The 22439-nt window shown below is 52.0% G+C and overlaps 2 protein-coding genes across 2 annotated transcripts; both read right to left on the reverse strand.

Moving 5' to 3' along the window:
• Nucleotides 1-976: 976 nt before the first annotated feature.
• LOC147974293 (uncharacterized) lies at nt 977-3268 on the reverse strand. Its single transcript, XM_087519434.1, has one exon. It carries the CDS (start codon nt 2193-2195, stop codon nt 1167-1169), a length of 1029 nt encoding a protein of 342 aa, XP_087375560.1. The 5' UTR covers nt 2196-3268; the 3' UTR covers nt 977-1166.
• A 795-nt stretch (nt 3269-4063) lies between these two features.
• On the reverse strand, nt 4064-4966 carry LOC147974294 (putative disease resistance protein At1g50180). Its single transcript, XM_087519994.1, has one exon. It carries the CDS (start codon nt 4964-4966, stop codon nt 4064-4066), a length of 903 nt encoding a protein of 300 aa, XP_087376120.1.
• Nucleotides 4967-22439: the final 17473 nt, after the last annotated feature.

Genomic DNA, 22439 nt, shown 5'->3' on the forward strand with positions numbered 1-22439 from the left:
CCTACTTGTCTGAATTTGGTTACAGATTCAGTTGTAGAATCTGGTTACATGCCTATCTGAGTTTTGTTTGAGTGCTACTGTTGTCAATCAGTGTGAAGTTTCAGAACCAAACCTACGAAAGAAATAAAGTGACAAAAGCCCCCTGGTTGTGCAAGTGGAAACCAGGAAGGGCTACTTGTGTAGTGCCCTATTTTTGCTCTGTTTCATTTTCAAAACCTGAATTCTTGCTGGATCAAGATGTTAATCAAGGGTAAGTAATGCTAGCTTTCAGTTCATAGTTAGGTGAAATATGCTAGCTCTAAAGTCACGGTACAAGAAAAAACTGACAACTAGTATGCATATGCAGTTGTGTTATGGGCTCTGTCTATGCATATTTTCCAACAAACAAATAGACACCAATAATTCTGTCACCCCTTCCTCTCATATGTCTCAACCTGGAGTCAGAATTGATAGTACAAAAAGGTTCTTTCTTTATGGATCGAATGATAGACCATCTTCAGTGGTACATGCAGTTAATGTCCCCAGCAGGTGTCTATAGCTAACTTATATACATATATACAGGCCAAATTAAATAACCACTGCTAGTACTAGGAACCAAAGAAAATTGGGAGGGATACAAAACTGGGAGCAAGCTACTAGACTAATCTTGCTGCACGCCAAGTTGTGTGAGCTAGCGGGAAGTTAACAATGGAATGTTGCTGCCTCCTTAACTTGTCACTCCTTCCTCTCCAAGAGTCAAGGCAGGGTCATTGGTCTTGGCTGTCTTCTACATCCTCGACGTCTTCACACTCTGTTTCCGATCATGACAACTCCTGCCAAGCAAAACGAAATGGTGGCAAGTGCATATTCAGGCTCTACCATATGTATACCACTGAACTACTAAGATGGAATGGAATCAACAACAAGAGATTCAGAAATAGATTAACTAATATATATATAAACCCCTAATATATATATATATATATATTACCTGGGGGTTGAAGTTTCTCATCTTGCTGTTCCTGTACATACTGTACGTAGCTAGCAGCGCGAAATTAACAATGCTCTTGCCTCCTTAATTTGCTACCACTCCTTCCTCCTCTAGACTAGAGTCGCTACATCCTCCTCGTCTTCAGATCCTGATTCAAACTCCTGCCAAGCAAAACCAAACAGTGGGAGGTGCATATTCAGGCTTCAGCATGTACCAGTGAACTACTATGATGAGATGGAATCAACGATAGGAGATCAAGAAAATAGATTAGCAACCCATACTGGAAGAGCAATGAGTTAACAATATATGTTACCTGTGGGTCGATGTTTGTCACCATGCTGTACGGCTCGCTTGTGTAAAATAGGTGCCAATTCTTTTCAATATGTTCACCAAGATCATCTGCATAAGCCTCGACACGCTGAATATGACCGAACTTGTCCCACACGAGACCAGTTTTTCCCAAAGCCATGCAAGCGAGTGCCTCTGGGCCGCAGTCTAACAACAAATGACTTGGCTTTACAGTTTGCAGGTATGACGGGATTGGTTTGTCATAGTGAACTGTCAACACGAGTCTTCGGAGTTGATCCATCCCCTGCAGAGACTCAAGGTTCTGGCAGCAATCGATCCCAAGCTTTTGCAACTTGGGGAAATTGGAGATATTAGTCAGGTTGGGTAAGTTAAATAGGTCAAGCTCGACTACGGAAGCAAAGTCCTCAACAGACTGAAGGCCCTGTATGGTGTATATGGTTAACTTTTTCAAAGCCCTTGCATGTGTGGCAAGGCCAGGAGGGATACACCTCAATTTGCAACTCTGAATAAGAAGATCCTCCAAGACAGGCATAGCTTGCACTTCCTCCTCCCACTCCCACTCCTCCCATTCCACCATTTCATCCAAGACCATCTTGTGCAGTCTTGAAAAAGCAACCACAACCCGGGATGAAGGATGATGATGGTGACTACTGGGCTGCACAAATTCAGGACCCACACGCTTGACTGCTACAGCCCTTCGTACCTGTAGGAACTCCAAACAAGGGAGCTGGCACAGTCCATCGGGGAGTTGAGTGCAGCAAGCCAGGTCGTGCAGCATTAGAAACTTCAAGGACTTGAGGAGTGTCGTTGATGTGTCCCTCATCCATCTTGGGAGCTGGCACCCATAATAGTTGTCGATACGAATATCTTCTATGCAAGGCGGAGGATAGAGGCCATCAAACACCTTCTCAATCATTCCTTGGTCCTTCTCAGACACTCCATCTTTGATCAATTCATTGCTGCCATGTCGACTCCTGCAGTCGAGGCTCAGAATGATAAGATTGACCTTTTCACCAAGCCTGACCTTTGTAGCGAATAAGGCATCTCAAACATTCTGTAGATTCACTAATCCAATGGCCCTAAGCTTTAAAAGAGGCCCAAGCTCTTCCAGACTACACCAATCACCATCCACATTGGCTGGGAACCCATATAGTGTCCTCAAATTCATGAGAGCACATAACCCTTTGGGCATACTATTTACACATGTGCCATCAAGATCAAGATGTCTCAGTTCATGTAACCTCACAATGCTATGGGGAAGTTTCACTACACTCTCACAATCCTCAAGACTAATGTGTTGTAAGAATTTCATCCTATGGATGTTCTCGGGCAGCCTATTTAGGTCATTGCACTTTTTTAATGTTAGATACCTCAAGTGTTTAAGCTGATACAGAGATTCGGCCAAGACAGCAAACTTTGTGGATTCTATATGTAGCATCCGTAGGCTTGAAAATGTTTCCAATGAATCACCCGAATGAATCTTCAAATTCCCAATTAACATCAATGATCTAAGTGATTTATGCTCTCGTAAACTTCTCCACTCACATTCATCTGATTCCATTCCTTTGGTTTCTATGGACAACCTAAGAAACCCTTGCAAACTAAGTTCCGTGTTCATTTTTTCTCCTTTATGAACTATCAGCGCATCATCTCTAGCTACAAATTGAGCAAATGAGCGAACAACATCATGCATGCTGCAAAGATATTGTCCAATACCATATGGAGTTGGCTCTATAAGGTTCCTTAGTATCAGTTGCCTATAGTACTGATGTCCCAATTCTTCTAATTCATCTGTGTTTCCGTGTACAAACCCTTCACTGATCCACATGCCGACAATCACATCTGACGGTAAAACTATAGGTATGTGGGAGAAGTGCAGAAAGCATTGCCTCAAGCAAGATGGTAAGTCCTCATAGCTAAGACATATTGCATAATTTAGCTCTTCTGACATTTGAGATACTGACCATAAATCACCGTTTAGAACCTTTTGCCAAGCACGTTGATTTTTCTCCCTCTGGCATAATAGCCCTCCCATCACCTTTACAGCAAGTGGTAGACCATCACACTTTTCTATAATCTGCAAGCCAATATCCTTTAGAATCTCAATCTCGGGTTCATCTTTTTCTGTTGTGACTACCTGCAAGGAGTAGAAATATATAGTTAATATTTGCAAAAAAAATATATAGTTAATAACAGACACACACTGCATTTGCAGTGTCTAGTGGCACTGTTTTTTTCACGCAGTTGCTAGATCGTTGAGATATACTAACAAAAAGGTGGTCATTATAATACCTAATTTGAAGTGCCAAGAAAAATTGATATCTTCGTCTATAGCTGCATATGTATGTTGTAATAATAAAGGTACATTTCAATATAGTTATTCAAATAAGTTGTTAACTTCACATAATGTATCACATGTGCATGGTGGACTATTACACATATAGATTGAAGGAAGCATCGAAAGTGCATGAAGTTTAATGTGTTGAACACACAAAGCCCACTGTTCACAAGCATCAGTTTGTGTACTGCCTATTCACAACAAATTAGCACTAGTACATGCTGTAGTATTTATCAAACAGTGCTTTAGTACTGCTAGATTATTAAATATTAAGTGTAATAAGAGGTGACTGCTAGTAAGTATGTATGCTGACCTGCTTCTTGAGCAATAACCATGCATCTTTAGCACTTAGTTTGTCAACATGGTGATAGTGCACAGCTTTCATGCTTAGGGCAACCGTGTCATGTCTTGTGGTAACAAGGACTTTGCTACTGGGACCACCGTAGCTAAAAGGAGCCATCAGTAAATTTGTCCCATGCATCGACACCCCACATGTCATCTAGTACAAGAAAGAACTTCTTGTCCCTGATGGCATTACTGAGAGCACCGACAAGTAGGTCTCTGTCTCGAGCTCCTCCAGCTGCAGGTAGGTCTTGACCAACGGCGATGATAGCCTTATTCAATAGCTCAACATCATTGAAATCTTTGGTGATGCTAAGCCATATCTTCTTAGTGAACTTGCCTTTGATACTATCATCATTGAAGACCTTCTTGCTGAGGGTGGTCTTCCCAATCCCGCCGACACCAACAATGGCGACCACCATGAAGCAATCACTCTTGTTGCTAGCAGCCTCCCTTGTAAGTACCTCCGCAAGTGCCCTCAGGTCCTCCTCGATCTTCGCACCAACTGCACCTGACCGCTCGATCAACGAATCAGTTTTGCGGTTAGTGGCGAGAGATCGGGTTGTATTTTGGTCTTCGTAGGCTTCTAGCTTGATAAATTTCAAACTCTTGCCCCTCTTGCAAATATCATCCAAATTTTGGTTGAGTTTCTTTGTGCGGGTGCCAATGTCATGAGCATGGATGGGATTCCGCATGCAAAAGAGCAGAGGGTTAAGGCACCCCCTGTCCTTTGTTTGACCTTGCTCCATGGCCTTGAGCTGACATAGGTCGACGATGTCGGTGGCTAGGTACATGGCACGCTTCAGTTCACCCACCCACCCCCGCACACTCTCATCGGTGATGTTCCTCCTATCAGCATCAGCAAGGAAATTCTTGAGGTCCCCAAGCTTGATGCTCAGGTCTGTTATCCCGTCGGATACGCCGATGAGCATGGCCACCTCCTCTTTGGCCATTTCAGCAAGCATGCTGGTCACGTAGGATGCCAAAGCATCCAGAACCCCCGCCATTTGTTGCAGGGTGCGCACACTCTTGAGCTGGCACTAAAAAGAAGCATGCAAATAGAAATTAGTCCTATGTATTACTACCTCGTTTTTTCACATAAAAAACCTCATGCTAACAGGAAGGATAATCACATTCAGTCCCTAGACACCGGTAACAAATCTAAAGGGAAAATGTGGCCTGCAAACTAGAAGATAGTGCACTCTAATTTGGCTTGAAATAAAAATAATGTAGTATTTACCTTGAACTCAAACACCAACAATTCAAACGGAAATGCACAAGATCAACAGTATCAGAGAGAAAAACATGGCTAGAAAGTGTGGTGTAGCTGGAATCAGGTAAGTACCTTGAATAGGCTGGATCTGATAAGAGATGGATCTTGGGATCACCCTTAGTCCAGCGCAAAAACTAGATAGATTTCCATTGCTCTCTCGGAAGTAGTTGCAGGGTTTGCTCACGCTTTTAGCTGGTACTGAAGAGAAACATGCAGTTAAAATTAATGAGTCCTCTGTATTACCAAGCAGCACCATTTACACATTTCCAACAATTGTATGCTACAAACGACGGATTCAGTCAGCAGAGAATAACTATAAGTCTGAAGTAAACTGTGGCTTGATACAGATCAGGGAGCAGCTGCAACTGTCTGTCGCCTGAATGCGAGGACCGGCGCACCCGTCTGGGCGTCCTTGGCGGTGTTCACCGCTGGAAGCTAAAGAACGAGCCAACTTGAATTAATTACCTTGTATCAATTGGAGAGATCGGAGCTCTAGATCTTTGCTAGTGGCTGAACTCCATGTGGAAATGGCAGAGAACAGTTTTGGTAATGTAAGCTCTCGGAAAAAAAGTGCCCCCGCGTCGTCCGCCTGGGCGACTCAGGCTGCGACTCGATCCGTTTTCCTCGGCAGTTCCCCGTGCTTCCTTCCCTCGCCGTCGCCGGCTCGCCGGCGCGGCTGACGGCGGCAGTGGGGCTCCATCCCCGTGGCAATTTAGGCAACACTTGATGAGGTGCAGCGGCGGCTTGGATGCCGTGAAGGTGGAAGTTGAAGCGGCGGCGGCGGTACATGTGGGGTTCAATCTGACCTTTGCATGGCTATTGGGTGGCCAGATGGGCATCAAAGATGCAAGTTACCGCCATTCATGGATGGCATGTTCACCAATGGAGGGAGCCTCGCGGTGCCGGTAATTCCTCGGCAGAGCACGAGATCCATTCCTCTTTTCCCCGTGAAAGAGTGGATATCTGCTCGCACTGGTCCGAACGGCCACCTCCTGTGGCTTTTCCATCCAGAGAAGCTCCGCTGCATGATTGGGAAGTGCAGATCCATCCTGAGAGTGTGCAGCGTGCTCATGCCATGCCCATGCTCCTGGAGTGGCTCTTTGACGTTGCGGCGTGGCAGGTTGAGGCGGCGGCTCGAGAGCAGTTGTTGCTGTCGTCGCCCGCATCTCCTGAAGGGAGGGGAGGCATGGTCATGGTGGTCTTCTGCTTGGGCTCGGGCGCTAGGTCAGGTGGCGCCATGAATCTGGCCAACATGCTGATGGGCGGTCATCGGCCACGGTGGCCACCTGAGAGGATTAAATTTGTATGATCTACGTCCATAGGTGAGGACGACAAGATAGTGGCTGTGAGTGGTGCTGTCGTCTCATGCAGATCAGCCTTGGCTGCCACTTATGAGGATGGTGCAGGCCTCCAGAGTGTCCCAAACTAGAACCGATGGGCGTGGTAGCGAGTAGCTCTTCTCGAGTCTCGTCAGCCTACCAGTATGGACGTGGTCATTGCTCGTCGTAAGGACAGTGCACGTATGCAACTATTGGGATCGAGGCAAGTGGAGGAGACAACACTATTTGACTTGATTGGGCGGTATTTCTCGAGTACTCAGTCTTGAGCTCTGAGGTGAAAACTCTGGTCTGACCCTAGTTGGAGAGACCTGGCAATGGAGGCGTTCTTTGCGTCATTACCCTGATGATGGTATTGCTCGGATTTGATCTTCAGGGTGAAAACCATGATCCGACCTTTGGTGGTTGGATCCGGCGATGGCGACGCATTTACGTCGTTCCCTTCATGGAGGCATCGTTTTTGGAAAACCCTTGTCGTAGTTTTTGTGTTGTCAAGAGATGGTTGGCGCTGATGGTCACTGCTATATTTCGTCAATTGTTGTTTCATTTTATTTTTCTTTCCGTCTAGGCATAGTTTTGGTCTTGTATGACTTTGCTTTTTGCCGGCGTGATCAATTTGTGTGTGTGTATGTGTCGTGTTGGCTATGTGCATTCTAATTATGCAGAGGCTGGGTGTATGTTCATTATGATTGTATCCATTGAAGCTATGTTATGAGTCAAATAAAGACAGCCTTTATCAGAAAATGTGGAAATGGCAGAGAACACGAGGCTTTGTACCAGAAATAGCTCGTTTTTATTCTCTTAACAAATACTAGTAGATATATAGTTTGAAAAGTAGTCAGATAGATAGAGACGCAAGTTGCTGCCCAACAGCTACAGCCTACAAGCGATCCAACAGGATGCGGCAATCAACCCATGCATGTATTGTTCCACAAAAGAGAAACGTGTGACAACCCATGTATTGTTACACTTGCTACCTTGTTGCTCAAGTGGTGCGTGGCATAATCGGTTCTTTGTTCAGTTACAAACTTACGGGTGATGGTGCTATCCATTTAGCAGATCGATCCGTTAACCAGTGAAATCACCCGTAAACAACAAGTAATTAGTACAGAAAAAGCACTAGCACCAACTATATATGGTGTATAACTATGTGTAATGGTAGACTAGTGATCACTATGATGGAAAAAGGAGTCGATTCGAGGAAAAACATAGAGATGCATGATAAAGTTAGTATTCTGCTGGAGCTGAAATTAAGCAAGTACCTTGAATCGATCAGCTGAGGAGCAGAGAGATGGATCTTCTTCCTTGGTCCTGGCAGATGTTTAGAGCAAGTAGCACTACCGGAATCGCACGCCGTCGGCATAGCCCTGAATGGCCGTCGGGACAGGCCTATGCCGACGGCCCCCGTCGGCATAGGGCTGTCGGCAAAATATCCGTCGGCGTAGCCAGAAAGGCCGTCAGCATAGAAAGGCCGTCGGCATAAGACCTATCCCGACGGTGTCCGTACATCTATGCCGACGGCGAAGGCCGTCGGCAACGTTATCGCCTAATGGCGGCCGCCGTCAAGTCTGCCCAACCACTTGTCTCCACGTGGCACCCCTATGCCGACGGCCTGGCCGTCGGCTTAGCAGAAAACTGTGCCGACGGCTAGACCGTCGGCATAGAAGTGCCACGTGCCGACCGGCCGCTGCTCGTGGGCCAGGGCTATGCCGACGGCCCTGCCGTCGGCATAGTCTGAGATTAAGCCGACGGCCTGGCCGTCGGCATAGTCCTTCAAACGGAGATCCCAGTTGCTGACACGTGGGTACCTATGCCGACGGCCAGGCCGTCGGCTTAATTTCAAACTATGCCGACGGCTAGGCCGTCGGCATAGGTGCCCACGTGTCAGCAACTGGGAGCTCACGCTGGCCCTATGCCGACGGCCTAGCCGTCGGCATAGTTTGCTTTTAATATTTTTTTCTTTTTTCTGTTTGTTTTCAAATCAGTTCAATTCAGATAACATCACATATATAACAGCACATATCAGCAGCACATATCAACGAACATAAGCATAAGCATCATGACAACAATAGATCATCATCACACAAGCATAAGCATATCAACGAATGTAAGCATAAGCATCATCACACAAGTCAGCTAAATGATCATCAGCACACACAAGTCATCTCAAGCATCATCATCACATCTCAAGCATCATCGAGCACCGCGGAGGTCGTCACCGCCAAGACGGCCAAAGTCCAGGTCATCAGTGCTAGCGGCAGCGCTACCGCCTCCGCCTCCGTGGATCGGAGTGGTCGGGCTCCGTGTCTCCGGAGTGCTGCGAAGACCACCGCCAACGGTAGATCCATCTGTTCCCTGCATGTTGAAAAGACATATGCACGGGATTTATGACTGTGTTGAAAGGCATGACATGCTTTGGGTGAATAGATTGGGGATGAACTAACCGGCGAGGGGCCAGCGTTCTGTGCCACAAACTCCTCAAAGCTCATCAGCACTGGTTGTGCTGGAGGGCATTGTGCTGTAGGGAACTGAGGACACCTGCCGGCCGCCATATCCTGAAAAGCCTGCTGCATCTGGCTATCCCTCTGCACTTGGTGTTCATAAAGCCTCTGATGCCACGCCATGGTCTCATGGCGTGTGTACTCCATGTAGGCCTACGGTATGACATGATGGAACTCATAAAACTACTAAATGCGGAAAATGAAGTGAGAAATGAAGATAAGAGGGAAAATACTTACAGATTGTTGCTCCTGAAAGAGGGACTGTGTACTAGTCACTGGCTGGCTCGTGCGCTGGCTCAGGCTCGGGTCGATCCGACGAAGCTGTGTGTAGGAGATACTAGGAGTGATCACAGCATCGAGAACCGCATCCCGACCGTGCTCCTTGGGCCCCATCCTCACCACCGCCATGTCGTCCAGAGGCGCCGCAATGGGGTCAGGTGTGTCAGGATGTAACTCCAGATACGCTTCGGAGTAGGCCTTCTTCCTCCCTTCGGTCTTCTTGCCGTAGTACTTGGGCTCGCCAGGCTTGGGGTCCTTCCGCGTATGGGCGATCTCCCACGCCTGCATGTGTGAGAGCAGCCGCTTCAGTTTCTCCTCCTGCACCACCAAACAGAGGTTAGTCATACATAAGAAAGTGATGGTAAATAGAAGAAGAAGAATGTTTAATGGGGTTAGTCATACATTAACTGCCTTGTGGAGATAGTGGTTTCGGTTTCCCTGAGCATGTACTCCCTCCGTCCCTCGGTTAGCCTTATTTTGGGTTCTCATAGCCGCCCAGGCTCCAGCCTCATCACACCAAAGATCCACCAATGCCGCCCAGGACTCGTCTTTTCCATAACACCAATTTGGACACACCTACATAATAAAAGCATAATGGCATGTAGGTGTGTCCAAATTGGTGTTATGGAAGCATAAAGCATAAAGCATAAAGCATAATGTACCACAAGGTAATGAAAGCATAATGAAAGCATAATGAAAAATCTTTTATACTTACCGCCAAGAACTCGGGCCTCTCCAAGGTAATGCCCATCCTCCGCGCTTCTTCCTTGGTCATCTTCACACCAAGATAGTCGTGGTAGTATGTGGAGATGGCCACATAGCGCACCTCGTACTGCATCTGGCGGGCCTTCTTCTTGCATTGGCGCAGCACGATCTGGTCCGCTCTAGCCCTGTGCTCCGGAAGAACTCGATAGTATTTCTACAATCATGCATGAAACAAGAATGGGAGAAGCCATGAGTTAAATCATTCATGAAACTAGAATGGACTTGTGCTTCTGAAGAGAACTCACCCAGAAAGTAGTGATCACGGCCTTGGCATCGGTCTCATGGTCCGCGTGGCGGGCCGCTTCCCAGTGGTCCCAGCTCGTGGCCAAAACCCGATGGTCCGGCTGCCTGACTGGATCAGGACAGTACAACCCCGGCCAATATAACTTCAGCAAGACGGTGATGAGGCCGTTGGGAATACGGACCCCTTTAGAATATATCCAGTTGCTGCAAAAGAATGAACTATTAGCATGTGACAAGAAAAATAAATAACAACCGGAATAAGCATGTGACAAGCAACATAATGAACCACTTACTCTTTTCCCGTGGGCTCAATGAGCCACTTCTGCTCCTCAGTAGCAGGAACCTGCTTTGGTAGCTTTGCGTTGCCACGCAGCCACCCCTTCGTGTCAACCCCCTTCCCGTCACCACCATCATCCCCGCCACCACCCTCCTCCTCACCTGCCTCCCCCTCCCCAACCTCCTCCTCCTCCTCCTCCTCCTCGCCTGCCTCCTCCTCCTCCTCCTCCTCGCCTGCCTCACTAGAGGAGGGTACCTCACTAGAGGAGGGCCTCGAAGACAACACCCCTAAGTCGGTGAGGGTGCGCTCTTTCTGGCCGCGACCCCCTGTAGTGGCTCTCCCCCCAGCACCTCGTCCTTTAGAGGCTCTCCCCCCGCCCCCTCCTCCTCTAGGGGCACCTCTCCCTCGACCTCCCTGTGAGGAGTCATCGTCAAGTAGCCGAGGGGGAGGATTACGTGCTCGACCACTCCGACTAGGCAGGCCGACGACCTTGCGTAGGAAACCCACGCCGTCGGCCTTCCCCTTTCCCATGTTCCACGAACCTGCATTGAAAAGAGAAAAAGCAATTAGTAAATTAATGAATGAAGGAAAGGCATGATAATAAACACATTAATAAAAATGCATAAAAAGGCATATTCCTAAACTATAGAAAAAAATACTTGAAACATACATCTGCTAGAACCCATATGAATCATCACTGTTGTAACCTCTTTCTCGGTCCGTCTCATCATCACTATCAATCATATCATCTTCGTTGTCCGACGGAGGTGGAGGCTCTTCCTCGTCGTCAGCGTTTTCGTTTAACTTTTCTAGCATAAGTATGTCATTTTCATTGACAATGGTCTCACCATCATTCCATGCATCGTCGACGTTTGGGTCCACATCATCATCACCTAATGGTCTAGCGTCATCGTTTCTAACCACATCATCATCATCATCATCATCATCAGGTTGCTCTTGATAGAACACTCCCTCGTATGTCATGGGGTTAATGTTGTAGTAATCGTCTTCATTCGGGTCTGGTAGCTTACCATGTGGCGACACCTTGAACACAACTTCCCAGCCCTTTAGATACACTTTCTGGCATGGGTAAGGCAGATAATATACTTGTGTAGCTTGGGTAGCCGCAATGAAGAGATCGGCTCCGGCATAGACGGTTGATGGTTTAACTTCGACCAAACCAATGGAAGGCGTATGTTTTACCCCCTCCTGCGGATCGAACCATCGGCATTTGAACACAGGCAGACTTAGGGTCTCACGCCCCTGGCGGAATTTAACCTCGTATATATTTTGTACCCTTCTGTAGTAGTCTACTGAATTTTGACCGGGGGTGTACACTCCAGTATTTATAGTTTTGGGATCGGGGCGGCTGTTTTGGTGCTCCTCTGTATGGAAGCGATACCCATTCACATCATACTTTTTACATGTCACGACGGCAGGGTCAAAACCCATGGAAACCCATCTCAATTCATCATCCATAGATATGTTCGAATCTTTTCCCTACAAGTATAATGGAAATTGTTGCGTGCATTAGTTCGGTTAACTAATAAATGTTGAAGTAGGTATTTAACAGGGGATTGTGGAAAATTACTTTCTCCATGAACCAAGCAACAAAATTTTTACGTCCAGGGTTTCCATGACGGAGAAGAGTAAGTGCCTCCGCCTCAGTAGGAGGATTCACTCCCGTCCATTCCTCTTGAACGAAATCACTAAAAAAAGATAAGCGGTGTTAGACCGGGACTAAGTGAACATGAAACATGATGATGTGGAAGACATAAAGGAATGGTGTAGTGGTATTACCTCATCCACACTTCCTCAACTTCCTTGATTTTGTGCAAGATATAGAACATGAGGTCCTCCCACTCTTGTCGTGGCATGTTATAAGATTTCGAGGCCCCAGCCCTCCCACCTTGCGCGTTGAATAGATCGAGCCTGGGTTGATACTTGGGCTCTTCTATATTGTATCGAGGCACCTTGTTATGCAGATGGGGAACATGGTCTGGATAGTATGATGTCCTGAGGTCTGACACCTCCTCTAGGATAACTGCCTCAGCTATGGAAGCTTCAATCTTAGCTTTGTTTCCACATTTCCGTCGGAGATGCTTGTTCTGCCTCTCAGGGCCGTACTGCCAGCGATTTTGCACAGGGCCCCCCAACAATACCTCGTTCGCGAGGTGCAGAATGAGATGTGTCATCGGAGTAAAGAAGCCTGGCGGAAAGATCTTCTCTAGCTTGACCATCAACTCTGGTGCCTTCTTATGCAATTTTTCAATCACCTCTTTACTTACTTCTTTAGCACAGAGCGTGCGGAAGAAATGGCTAAGCTCGGCAAACACTCGCCAGACATGCTCGGGGACATAGCCTCGAACCATCACCGGCATTATCCGCTCAATCCATACATGGTAGTCATGACTCTTCAGGCCGGTCACTTTGCCCGTTGAAAGATTGACTCCCTTACTTATATTCGATGCATAACCATCGGTGAACTTCAAAATTTGTTTCAGCCAGATAAGTACTTCTTTTTTTTCTGGCGGTTTAAGGACAAAGTCAGCATCTGGCTTGAACCAGTTTTTACGACCGCCTGTGGGAGGCTTCATGTTCAGGCGTGGTCTATCACAAATTCTCTGTTGATCGGCTCTAGCTTTTACGTTATCCTTCGTCTTATCAGGAATGTTGAGGATCGTGTGGAAAAGTGACTCTGCCACATTCTTTTCGGTGTGCATCACATCAATATTGTAAGGAAGTTTGAGGTCCTTGAAATAGGGAAGCTGCGAGAAGGGGGTAATGTGCGTCCAGTTGTGCGTCTCACCATATCCCTCGAAGCCTTTGGCTTTGGCTTTGCCTTTGCCTTCGACTTTAGGCTTGAGAGCTTTTAGCTGAGCAAGAACATCTGCCCCCGAAAATGTTGGAATCTCGGTTACTTCATGAACAACCCGGCCTTTCGTGAAGTTCTTCTTGTCTTCCCTATCTGGATGGTCTGGCGGGAGGAACTGTCGATGCAGGTCAAAGGCTACATACTTGCCACCCTTACTCAGCCAAATCATTCGCAGAGCCTGCATGCACACTGGGCATGGCATCTTACCGCTTGTACACCATCCGCAGAATAGAGCATAGCCGGGAAAGTCATGCATGCAATAGTGCAACCAAACTTTCATCAAGAAATTTCTCTGCAGATCCCGGTCATATGTCAACCTCGGAAAGTACCAAGAATGGTGCAAAGCATCCACAAGCGGCTGCATAAGCACACCCAATTGCTTCCCCGGGTAGTCAGGCCCCGGAATGATGAGCGACAAGAACATGGTCTTCCGTTGCATTAGGCACCGGGAGGAAGATTGAGCGGAATTACAAACACAGGCCAGCAGCTGTATGGATTGGACGACATACCATATGGATTCAACCCATCACCTGATATGGCTATTCTGACATTCCCAGCCTCAGCTGCTTCCTCGGGGTATTCTTCATCGAATGACTTCCATGCTTCCCCTCCCGATGGATGTATGATTTTTTTTGGATTGTACCTTATACCTTCCTTGTGCCACTTCATCATTTTGGCAGACTCCTTCGTGATGAAAAGGCGCTGCAGTCTTTTTATAAAATCAAGATACCGAAGAACCTTAACAGGGATGGTTAGCTGCTTTTTCTCACCATCCTCACCGACCACCTCAATGTACCGAGACGAACCGCACTTCCGACAGTACTTGTCATCCGCATACTCGTGCCTAAACAAAAGGCAATTCTTCGGGCAAACATCTATTTTCTCATAATCCATAGAGAGTGCCTTCATGATTTTCTTTGTATCGTACATGCTTTTCGGCAGTTCATGACCCTCAGGGAGGCTGTTAGCCCATACTCCCAGGAATGCTTCGAAGCATTTCTGGCTACAGCCGTACTCAGCCTTGACTGCAATCAGTTGCGAGATGGCATCCAGCTGAGATATTTTCGCACCCGCATAAAGAGGTTTCTTCGATGAGGCCAAGACCTCCAAGAAGGCCTTTGCGGTTGCCTCCGGCTCCTCCGGTTCATTCTCTGAAGGTGTCGCATTTGCCGTTTCTGCAACAACGACATCATCTAGCATGTCCCTGACCCCGTCGTCCTCATATCCATCGATGCATTGTCGCATCACCTCCTCTCTACCACGGTCCTGCTCGGCTATGTTTATCGGCGGCATGTCAAAGTTTGGCATATATCCGTGCGTGCGAAGATGCTCACTCATGTCCGTCTGATTTCTACGGTGACATCTGGCACATCTCGCACAGGGGCATGGTGGGATAATTCTCATTGGACGACGGAATATCTCCTTCAAATACACATCGGTTTTCGCGATCCACTCTGATGTTACTCGATTCCGACGGATAAAACCACTGTACATCCACTGATTATCTGCCATCCTCTGCTTTTTTGCAACCCACACAACATAATTAATGATTCACTTAAATTAATCACATCAAATTTTCAGTTTCTACCGCGTTTAATCCACCTACATTTCTAATAGGTAAAGATGGGTCCTAATCCCACCCGAGAATGTGTAGATTGAGTAAGTTCTCCATTCTACCCCGTTCCGAGACAAAATTTCGGCAGCACCTCCCCGCTGTTCTCCAGATACACGTCTCGGCAAATCCTGTCTCAGAACAACGGGGAACAACGGGGAGGCGCCGCCGAAATCCTGTCTCGGAACGGGGTAGAACATGGAGAACATACCCAATCTACACATCCTCGGGCTGTCCGTGGAAAACGCAGGACAATCCGAAAGAGCTGCGGTGATAAATATGCAATTGAATGCATATTTATCGATGCAAACCTTTCGGACGGGAGACGCCTAGGGTACGCCAGTTGACTTGAAAATGAAATCTAGTGACATGATTAAAAGAGCGTAGGAGGTGTAGGTGGATTCGTAGCTCACCCTCGGCTGTAGAGGAAGTAGTCGAACAGAGGAGGGACGATCCTTGACCAACAACTCCGATGACGATCACTCCACCGACATGAAACTCTAACAAACCTGCAAATTCCAAAGCGACAAAAATTTAGAACATCACAACTCATAAAGCATATTCATCATCAACTCACAAATTTAGGTGCATTCATTTATTCTTGAATCATGTAGGGTTATTTCATCACATATTCATCATCATCATCACAACTAACAATATTAAATAAATATTCATCATCATCATCATCACAACTAACAATATCAACAATATATTCATCATCATTGTCTATTCATCATCATCATCGATTCAACTCATCGAACAAAAAATTTATCTATCTCTATCTATATATCTAACAATCTATCTATCTAACAATCTATCTATCTATTGATCTATCTATCGATCTATCTATCTATATATGTAACAATCTATCTATCTAAAAACAGAAAAAAAAAGGTGAAGGTCTCACCGGAGCGGCAGGGCTGGGGCGAGGCAGAGCCAGGCAGGGCCGGGGCGAGGCAGAGCCAGGCAGGGCCGGGGCGAGGAGGCGACCGATGGGGCGGAGCCAGGCAGGGCCGGGGCGCGGGATGGGGGCGAGGTGGCGGCCGGCGGGGCAGGGCAGGTCGGGGCGAGGTGGCGACCAGCGGGGCAACGACGCGGAGGAGGGGGTGGAGCAGCGCGGGTGGGGGGTCCGACGGAGGGGGGTGGAGATGGCGGCGGCGGAGAGGGCGTCCGACGGAGGAGGGTGGAGATGGCGGCGGCGCGGCGCGGGTGGGTGGAGATGGCGGCGGAGAGGGCGTCCGACGGAGGAGGGTGGAGATGGCGGCGGCGCGGCGCGGGTGGGTGGAGATGGCGGCGGCCGGTGGCGGGGCGAGCGGCTAGGGGGGCGTCGACGGCGCGGAGAGGGTGGCGGCGGCGGTTGGCTGTCGAGGAGAGGGAGTTGGATCGAGGAGAGAAACGAGTGGAGGAGGAGGGCCGGGTCGAGGATAAGGTGGCCCTATGCCGACGGCCAGTCCGTCGGCATAGGAGTGGTCCCACCTGACAGCGAGAGGTCCATCGAGTGGATAAGGGTGGCTCTATGCCGACGGCCAGGCCGTCGGCATAGATAGGAGGCCTATGCCGACGGCTATGCCGACGGCTATGCCGTAGGCATAGATGGCAACTACTTTTTTAAAAAAAATAGTCCCACCTCGCCGAGGGAAAAGCAATTAGACCTGTTTAAATAGTTCACTAATTCAATTATTACATTTTTAGATTCTTAGTTTACCGTCCGTATGGGACCCGGTACCCCGCACCTGGAGGGGGGAAACGGACGCGTGGGGTCGTGTAGACCCGACACGTCCGTTTCCCCCCTCCCGGTGCCGGCGGCGGCGCCGTCTGTTAGGGGGGCCACACCCCGAAGATGCGTGCCGCCTCTTCGGACATGCCACAACACCACCCTGCTTGTATGAGGGCCCGATACGACACTCCGGTGGCATTGCTACCCCCTAGGGACCCCGTCCCGCCTAACCCTGGAGCGGTTGACCACGAGATCTAGCCCTTTGACTTCCTACGGACGGGCTTTGACTAGTGGACCTCTCCACCCGGTTGTGTCGGGTCGGCCCAGAGGGACACCGGGGAGCAACATCTGCGCCAAACCCACAGCTAAATCCACTCCGTGTAGACCCGATGCGGTAGTTTCCCCACTCCAGGTGCCGGCGGCGGCGCCGTCCGTGAGGGGGGCCACGCACCGGAGACGCGTGCGGCCTTTTCGGACATGCCACAACACCACCCCACATGTATGAGGCGCGGTACGATGCTCCGGTGGCATTGCTACCCCCCAGGGCCCCCGTCCCGCCTAACCCTGTAGCGTTTGACCACGGGATCTAGCCCTTTGACTTTGCACGGACGGGCTTTGACCAGCGGACCTCCCCACCCGGTTGTGTTCGGTCAGCCATAGGTACACTTTGGAGCAACATCCGGGCCAGACCCACAACAAGATCCCCTCCGTGTAGACCCGCCGCGTCCGTTTCCCCCCTCCAGGTGCCGGTGGCGGCGCCGTTCGTGAGGGGGGGCACACCCCGGAGACGTGTGCCGCCTCTTCGGACATGCCACCAAACCACCCCGCATGTATGAGGGCCCGGTGCGATACTCCGGTGGCATTGCTACCCCCCAGGGCCCCCGACCCGCCTAACCCTGTAGCGTTTGACCACGGGATCTAGCCCTTTGACTTTGCACGGACGGGCTTTGACCAGCGGACCTCCCCACCCGGTTGTGTTAGGTCAGCCGATAGGAACACTCTGGAGCAACATCCGGGCCAGACCCACAGCAAGATCCCCTCCGTGTAGACCCCACGCGTCCGTTTCCCCCCTCCAGGTGCCGGCGACGGCGCCGTCCGTGAGGGGGGCACACCCCGGACACGCGTGCCGCCTCTTCAGACATGCCACCACATCACCCCGCATGTATGAGGGTCCGGTGTTACGCTCCGGTGGCATTGCTACCCCCAGGGCCCCCGTCCCGCCTAACCCTGTAGCATTTGACCACGGGATCTAGCCCTTTGACTTTGCACGGACGGGCTTTGACCAGCGGACCTCCCCACCCGGTTGTGTTCGGTCAGCCCATAGGTACACTTTGGAGCAACATCCGGGCCAGACCCACAACAAGATCCCCTCCGTGTAGACCCGCCGCGTCCGTTTCCCCCCTCCAGGTGGCATTGCTACCCCCCAGGGCCCCCGACCCGCCTAACCCTGTAGCGTTTGACCACGGGATCTAGCCCTTTGACTTTGCACGGACGGGCTTTGACCAGCGGACCTCCCCACCCGGTTGTGTTCGGTCAGCCCATAGGTACACTTTGGAGCAACATCCGGGCCAGACCCACAACAAGATCCCCTCCGTGTAGACCCGACACGTCCGTTTCCCCCCTCCAGGTGCCGGCGGCGGCGCCGTCCGTGAAGGGGGGCACATCCCGGAGACGTGTGCCGCCTCTTCGGACATGCCACCACACCACCCGGCATGTATGAGGGCCCGGTGCCGCGCTCCGGTGGCATTGCTACCCCCCAGGGCCCCCGTCACGCCTAACCCTGTAGCGATTGACCACGCGATCTAGCCCTTTGACTTTGCACGGACGGGCTTTGACCAGCGGACCTCCCCACCCGGTTGTGTTCGGTCAGCCCATCGGTACACTTTGGAGCAACATCCGGGCCAGACCCACAGCAAGATCCCCTCCGTGTAGACCCGACACGTCCGTTTCCCCCCTCCAGGTGCCGGCGGCGGCGCCGTCCGCGAAGGGGGGCACATCCCGGAGACGTGTGCCGCCTCTTCGGACATGCCACCACACCACCCCGCATGTATGAGGGCCCGGTGCCACGCTCCGGTGGCATTGCTACCCCCCAGGGCCCCCATCCCGCCTAACCCTGTAGCGATTGACCACGGGATCTAGCCCTTTGACTTTGCACGGACGGGCTTTGACCAGCGGACCTCCCCACCCGGTTGTGTTCGGTCAGCCCATAGGTACACTTTGGAGCAACATCCGGGCCAGACCCACAACAAGATCCCCTCCGTGTAGACCCGCCGCGTCCGTTTCCCCCCTCCAGGTGCTGATGGCGGCGCCGTTCGTGAGGAGGGGCACACCCCGGAGACGTGTGCCGCCTCTTCGGACATGCCACCAAACCACCCCGCATGTATGAGGGCCCGGTGCCACGCTCCGGTGGCATTGCTACCCCCCAGGGCCCCCGACCCGCCTAACCCTGTAGCGTTTGACCACGGGATCTAGCCCTTTGACTTTGCACGGACGGGCTTTGACCAGCGGACCTCCCCACCCGGTTGTGTTCGGTCAGCCCATAGGTACACTCTGGAGCAACATCCGGGCCAGACCCACAACAAGATCCCCTCCGTGTAGACCCGCTACGTCCGTTTCCCCCCTCCAGGTGCCGGCGACGGCGCCGTCCGTGAGGGGGGGCACACCCCGGACACGCGTGCCGCCTCTTCAGACATGCCACCACATCACCCCGCATGTATGAGGGTCCGGTGTTACGCTCCGGTGGCATTGCTACCCCCAGGGCCCCCGTCCCGCCTAACCCTGTAGCATTTGACCACGGGATCTAGCCCTTTGACTTTGCACGGACGGGCTTTGACCAGCGGACCTCCCCACCCGGTTGTGTTCGGTCAGCCCATAGGTACACTTTGGAGCAACATCCGGGCCAGACCCACAACAAGATCCCCTCCGTGTAGACCCGCCACGTCCGTTTCCCCCCTCCAGGTGCCGGTGGCGGCGCCGTTCGTGAGGGAGGGCACACCCCGGAGACGTGTGCCGCCTCTTCGGACATGCCACCAAACCACCCCGCATGTATGAGGGCCCGGTGCGATGCTCCGGTGGCATTGCTACCCCCAGGGCCCCCGACCCGCCTAACCCTGTATCGTTTGACCACGGGATCTAGCCCTTTGACTTTGCACGGACGGGCTTTGACCAGCGGACCTCCCCACCTGGTTGTGTTCGGTCAGCCCATAGGTACACTTTGGAGCAACATCCGGGCCAGACCCACAACAAGATCCCCTCCGTGTAGACCCGCCGCGTCCGTTTCCCCCCTCCAGGTGCCGGTGGCGGCGCCGTTCGTGAGCGGGGGCACACCCCGGAGACGTGTGCCGCCTCTTCGGACATGCCACCAAACCACCCCGCATGTATGAGGGCCCGGTACGATGCTCCGGTGGCATTGCTACCCCCAGGGCCCCCGACCCGCCTAACCCTGTAGCGTTTGACCACGGGATCTAGCCCTTTGACTTTGCACGGACGGGCTTTGACCAGCGGACCTCCCCACCCGGTTGTGTTCGGTCATCCCATAGGTACACTTTGGAGCAACATCCAGGCCAGACCCACAACAAGATCCCCTCCGTGTAGACCCGCCGCGTCCGTTTCCCCCCTCCAGGTGCCGGTGGCGGCCCCGTTCATGAGGGGGGGCACACCCCGGAGACGTGTGCCGCCTCTTCGGACATGCCACCAAACCACCCCGCATGTATGAGGGCCCGGTGCGATGCTCCGGTGGCATTGCTACCCCCAGGGCCCCCGACCCGCCTAACCCTGTAGTGTTTGACCACGGGATCTAGCCCTTTGACTTTGGACGGACGGGCTTTGACCAGGGGACCTCCCCACCCGGTTGTGTTCGGTCAGCCCATAGGTACACTTTGGAGCAACATCCGGGCCAGACCCACAACAAGATCCCCTCCGTGTAGACCCGACACGTCCGTTTCCCCCCTCCAGGTGCCGGCGGCGGCGCCGTCCGTGAAGGGGGGCACATCCCGGAGACGTGTGCCGCCTCTTCGGACATGCCACCACACCACCCCGCATGTATGAGGGCCCGGTGCCACGCTCCGGTGGCATTGCTACCCCCAGGGCCCCCGTCACGCCTAACCCTGTAGCGATTGACCACGCGATCTAGCCCTTTGACTTTGCACGGACGGGCTTTGACCAGCGGACCTCCCCACCCGGTTGTGTTCGGTCAGCCCATAGGTACACTTTGGAGCAACATCCGGGCCAGACCCACAACAAGATCCCCTCCGTGTAGACCCGACACGTCCGTTTCCCCCCTCCAGGTGCCGGCGGCGGCGCCGTCCGTGAAGGGTGGCACATCCCGGAGACGTGTGCCGCCTCTTCGGACATGCCACCACACCACCCGGCATGTATGAGGGCCCGGTGCCACGCTCCGGTGGCATTGCTACCCCCCAGGGCCCCCGTCCCGCCTAACCCTGTAGCGATTGACCACGCGATCTAGCCCTTTGACTTTGCACGGACGGGCTTTGACCAGCGGACTTCCCCACCCGGTTGTGTTAGGTCAGCCCATAGGAACACTCTGGAGCAATATCCGCGCCAGACCCACAGCAAGATCCCCTCCGTGTAGACCCCACGCGTCCGTTTCCCCCCTCCAGGTGCCGGCGACGGCGCCGTCCGTGAGGGGGGGCACACCCCGGACACGCGTGCCACCTCTTCAGACATGCCACCAGATCACCCCGCATGTATGAGGGTCCGGTGTTACGCTCCGGTGGCATTGCTACCCCCAGGGCCCCCGTCCCGCCTAACCCTGTAGCGTTTGACCACGGGATCTAGCCCTTTGACTTTGCACGGACGGGCTTTGACCAGCGGACCTCCCCACCCGGTTGTGTTCGGTCAGCCCATAGGTACACTCTGGAGCAACATCCGGGCCAGACCCACAACAAGATCCCCTCCGTGTAGACCCGCTACGTCCGTTTCCCCCCTCCAGGTGCCGGCGACGGCGCCGTCCGTGAGGGGGGGCACACCCCGGACACGCGTGCCGCCTCTTCAGACATGCCACCACATCACCCCGCATGTATGAGGGTCCGGTGTTACGCTCCGGTGGCATTGCTACCCCCAGGGCCCCCGTCCCGCCTAACCCTGTAGCGTTTGACCACGGGATCTAGCCCTTTGACTTTGCACGGACGGGCTTTGACCAGCGGACCTCCCCACCCGGTTGTGTTCGGTCAGCCCATAGGTACACTTTGGAGCAACATCCGGGCCAGACCCACAACAAGATCCCCTCCGTGTAGACCCGCCACGTCCGTTTCCCCCCTCCAGGTGCCGGTGGCGGCGCCGTTCGTGAGGGAGGGCACACCCCGGAGACGTGTGCCGCCTCTTCGGACATGCCACCAAACCACCCCGCATGTATGAGGGCCCGGTGCGATGCTCCGGTGGCATTGCTACCCCCAGGGCCCCCGACCCGCCTAACCCTGTAGCGTTTGACCACGGGATCTAGCCCTTTGAGTTTGCACGGACGGGCTTTGACCAGCGGACCTCCCCACCCGGTTGTGTTCGGTCAGCCCATAGGTACACTTTGGAGCAACATCCGGGCCAGACCCACAACAAGATCCCCTCCGTGTAGACCCGACACGTCCG

Source organism: Triticum urartu, chromosome 4A (genome assembly GCF_056163025.1).
Source record: "Triticum urartu cultivar PI428250 chromosome 4A, HENAU_Tu73, whole genome shotgun sequence".
Taxonomy (NCBI): domain Eukaryota; kingdom Viridiplantae; phylum Streptophyta; class Magnoliopsida; order Poales; family Poaceae; genus Triticum; species Triticum urartu.

Bases quoted from the DNA above. Each gene is read 5' to 3' on its own strand.
- LOC147974293 (XM_087519434.1), bottom strand. From the start codon at position 2,195: ATGATTGAGAAGGTGTTTGATGGCCTCTATCCTCCGCCTTGCATAGAA.
- LOC147974294 (XM_087519994.1), bottom strand. From the start codon at position 4,966: ATGGCGGGGGTTCTGGATGCTTTGGCATCCTACGTGACCAGCATGCTT.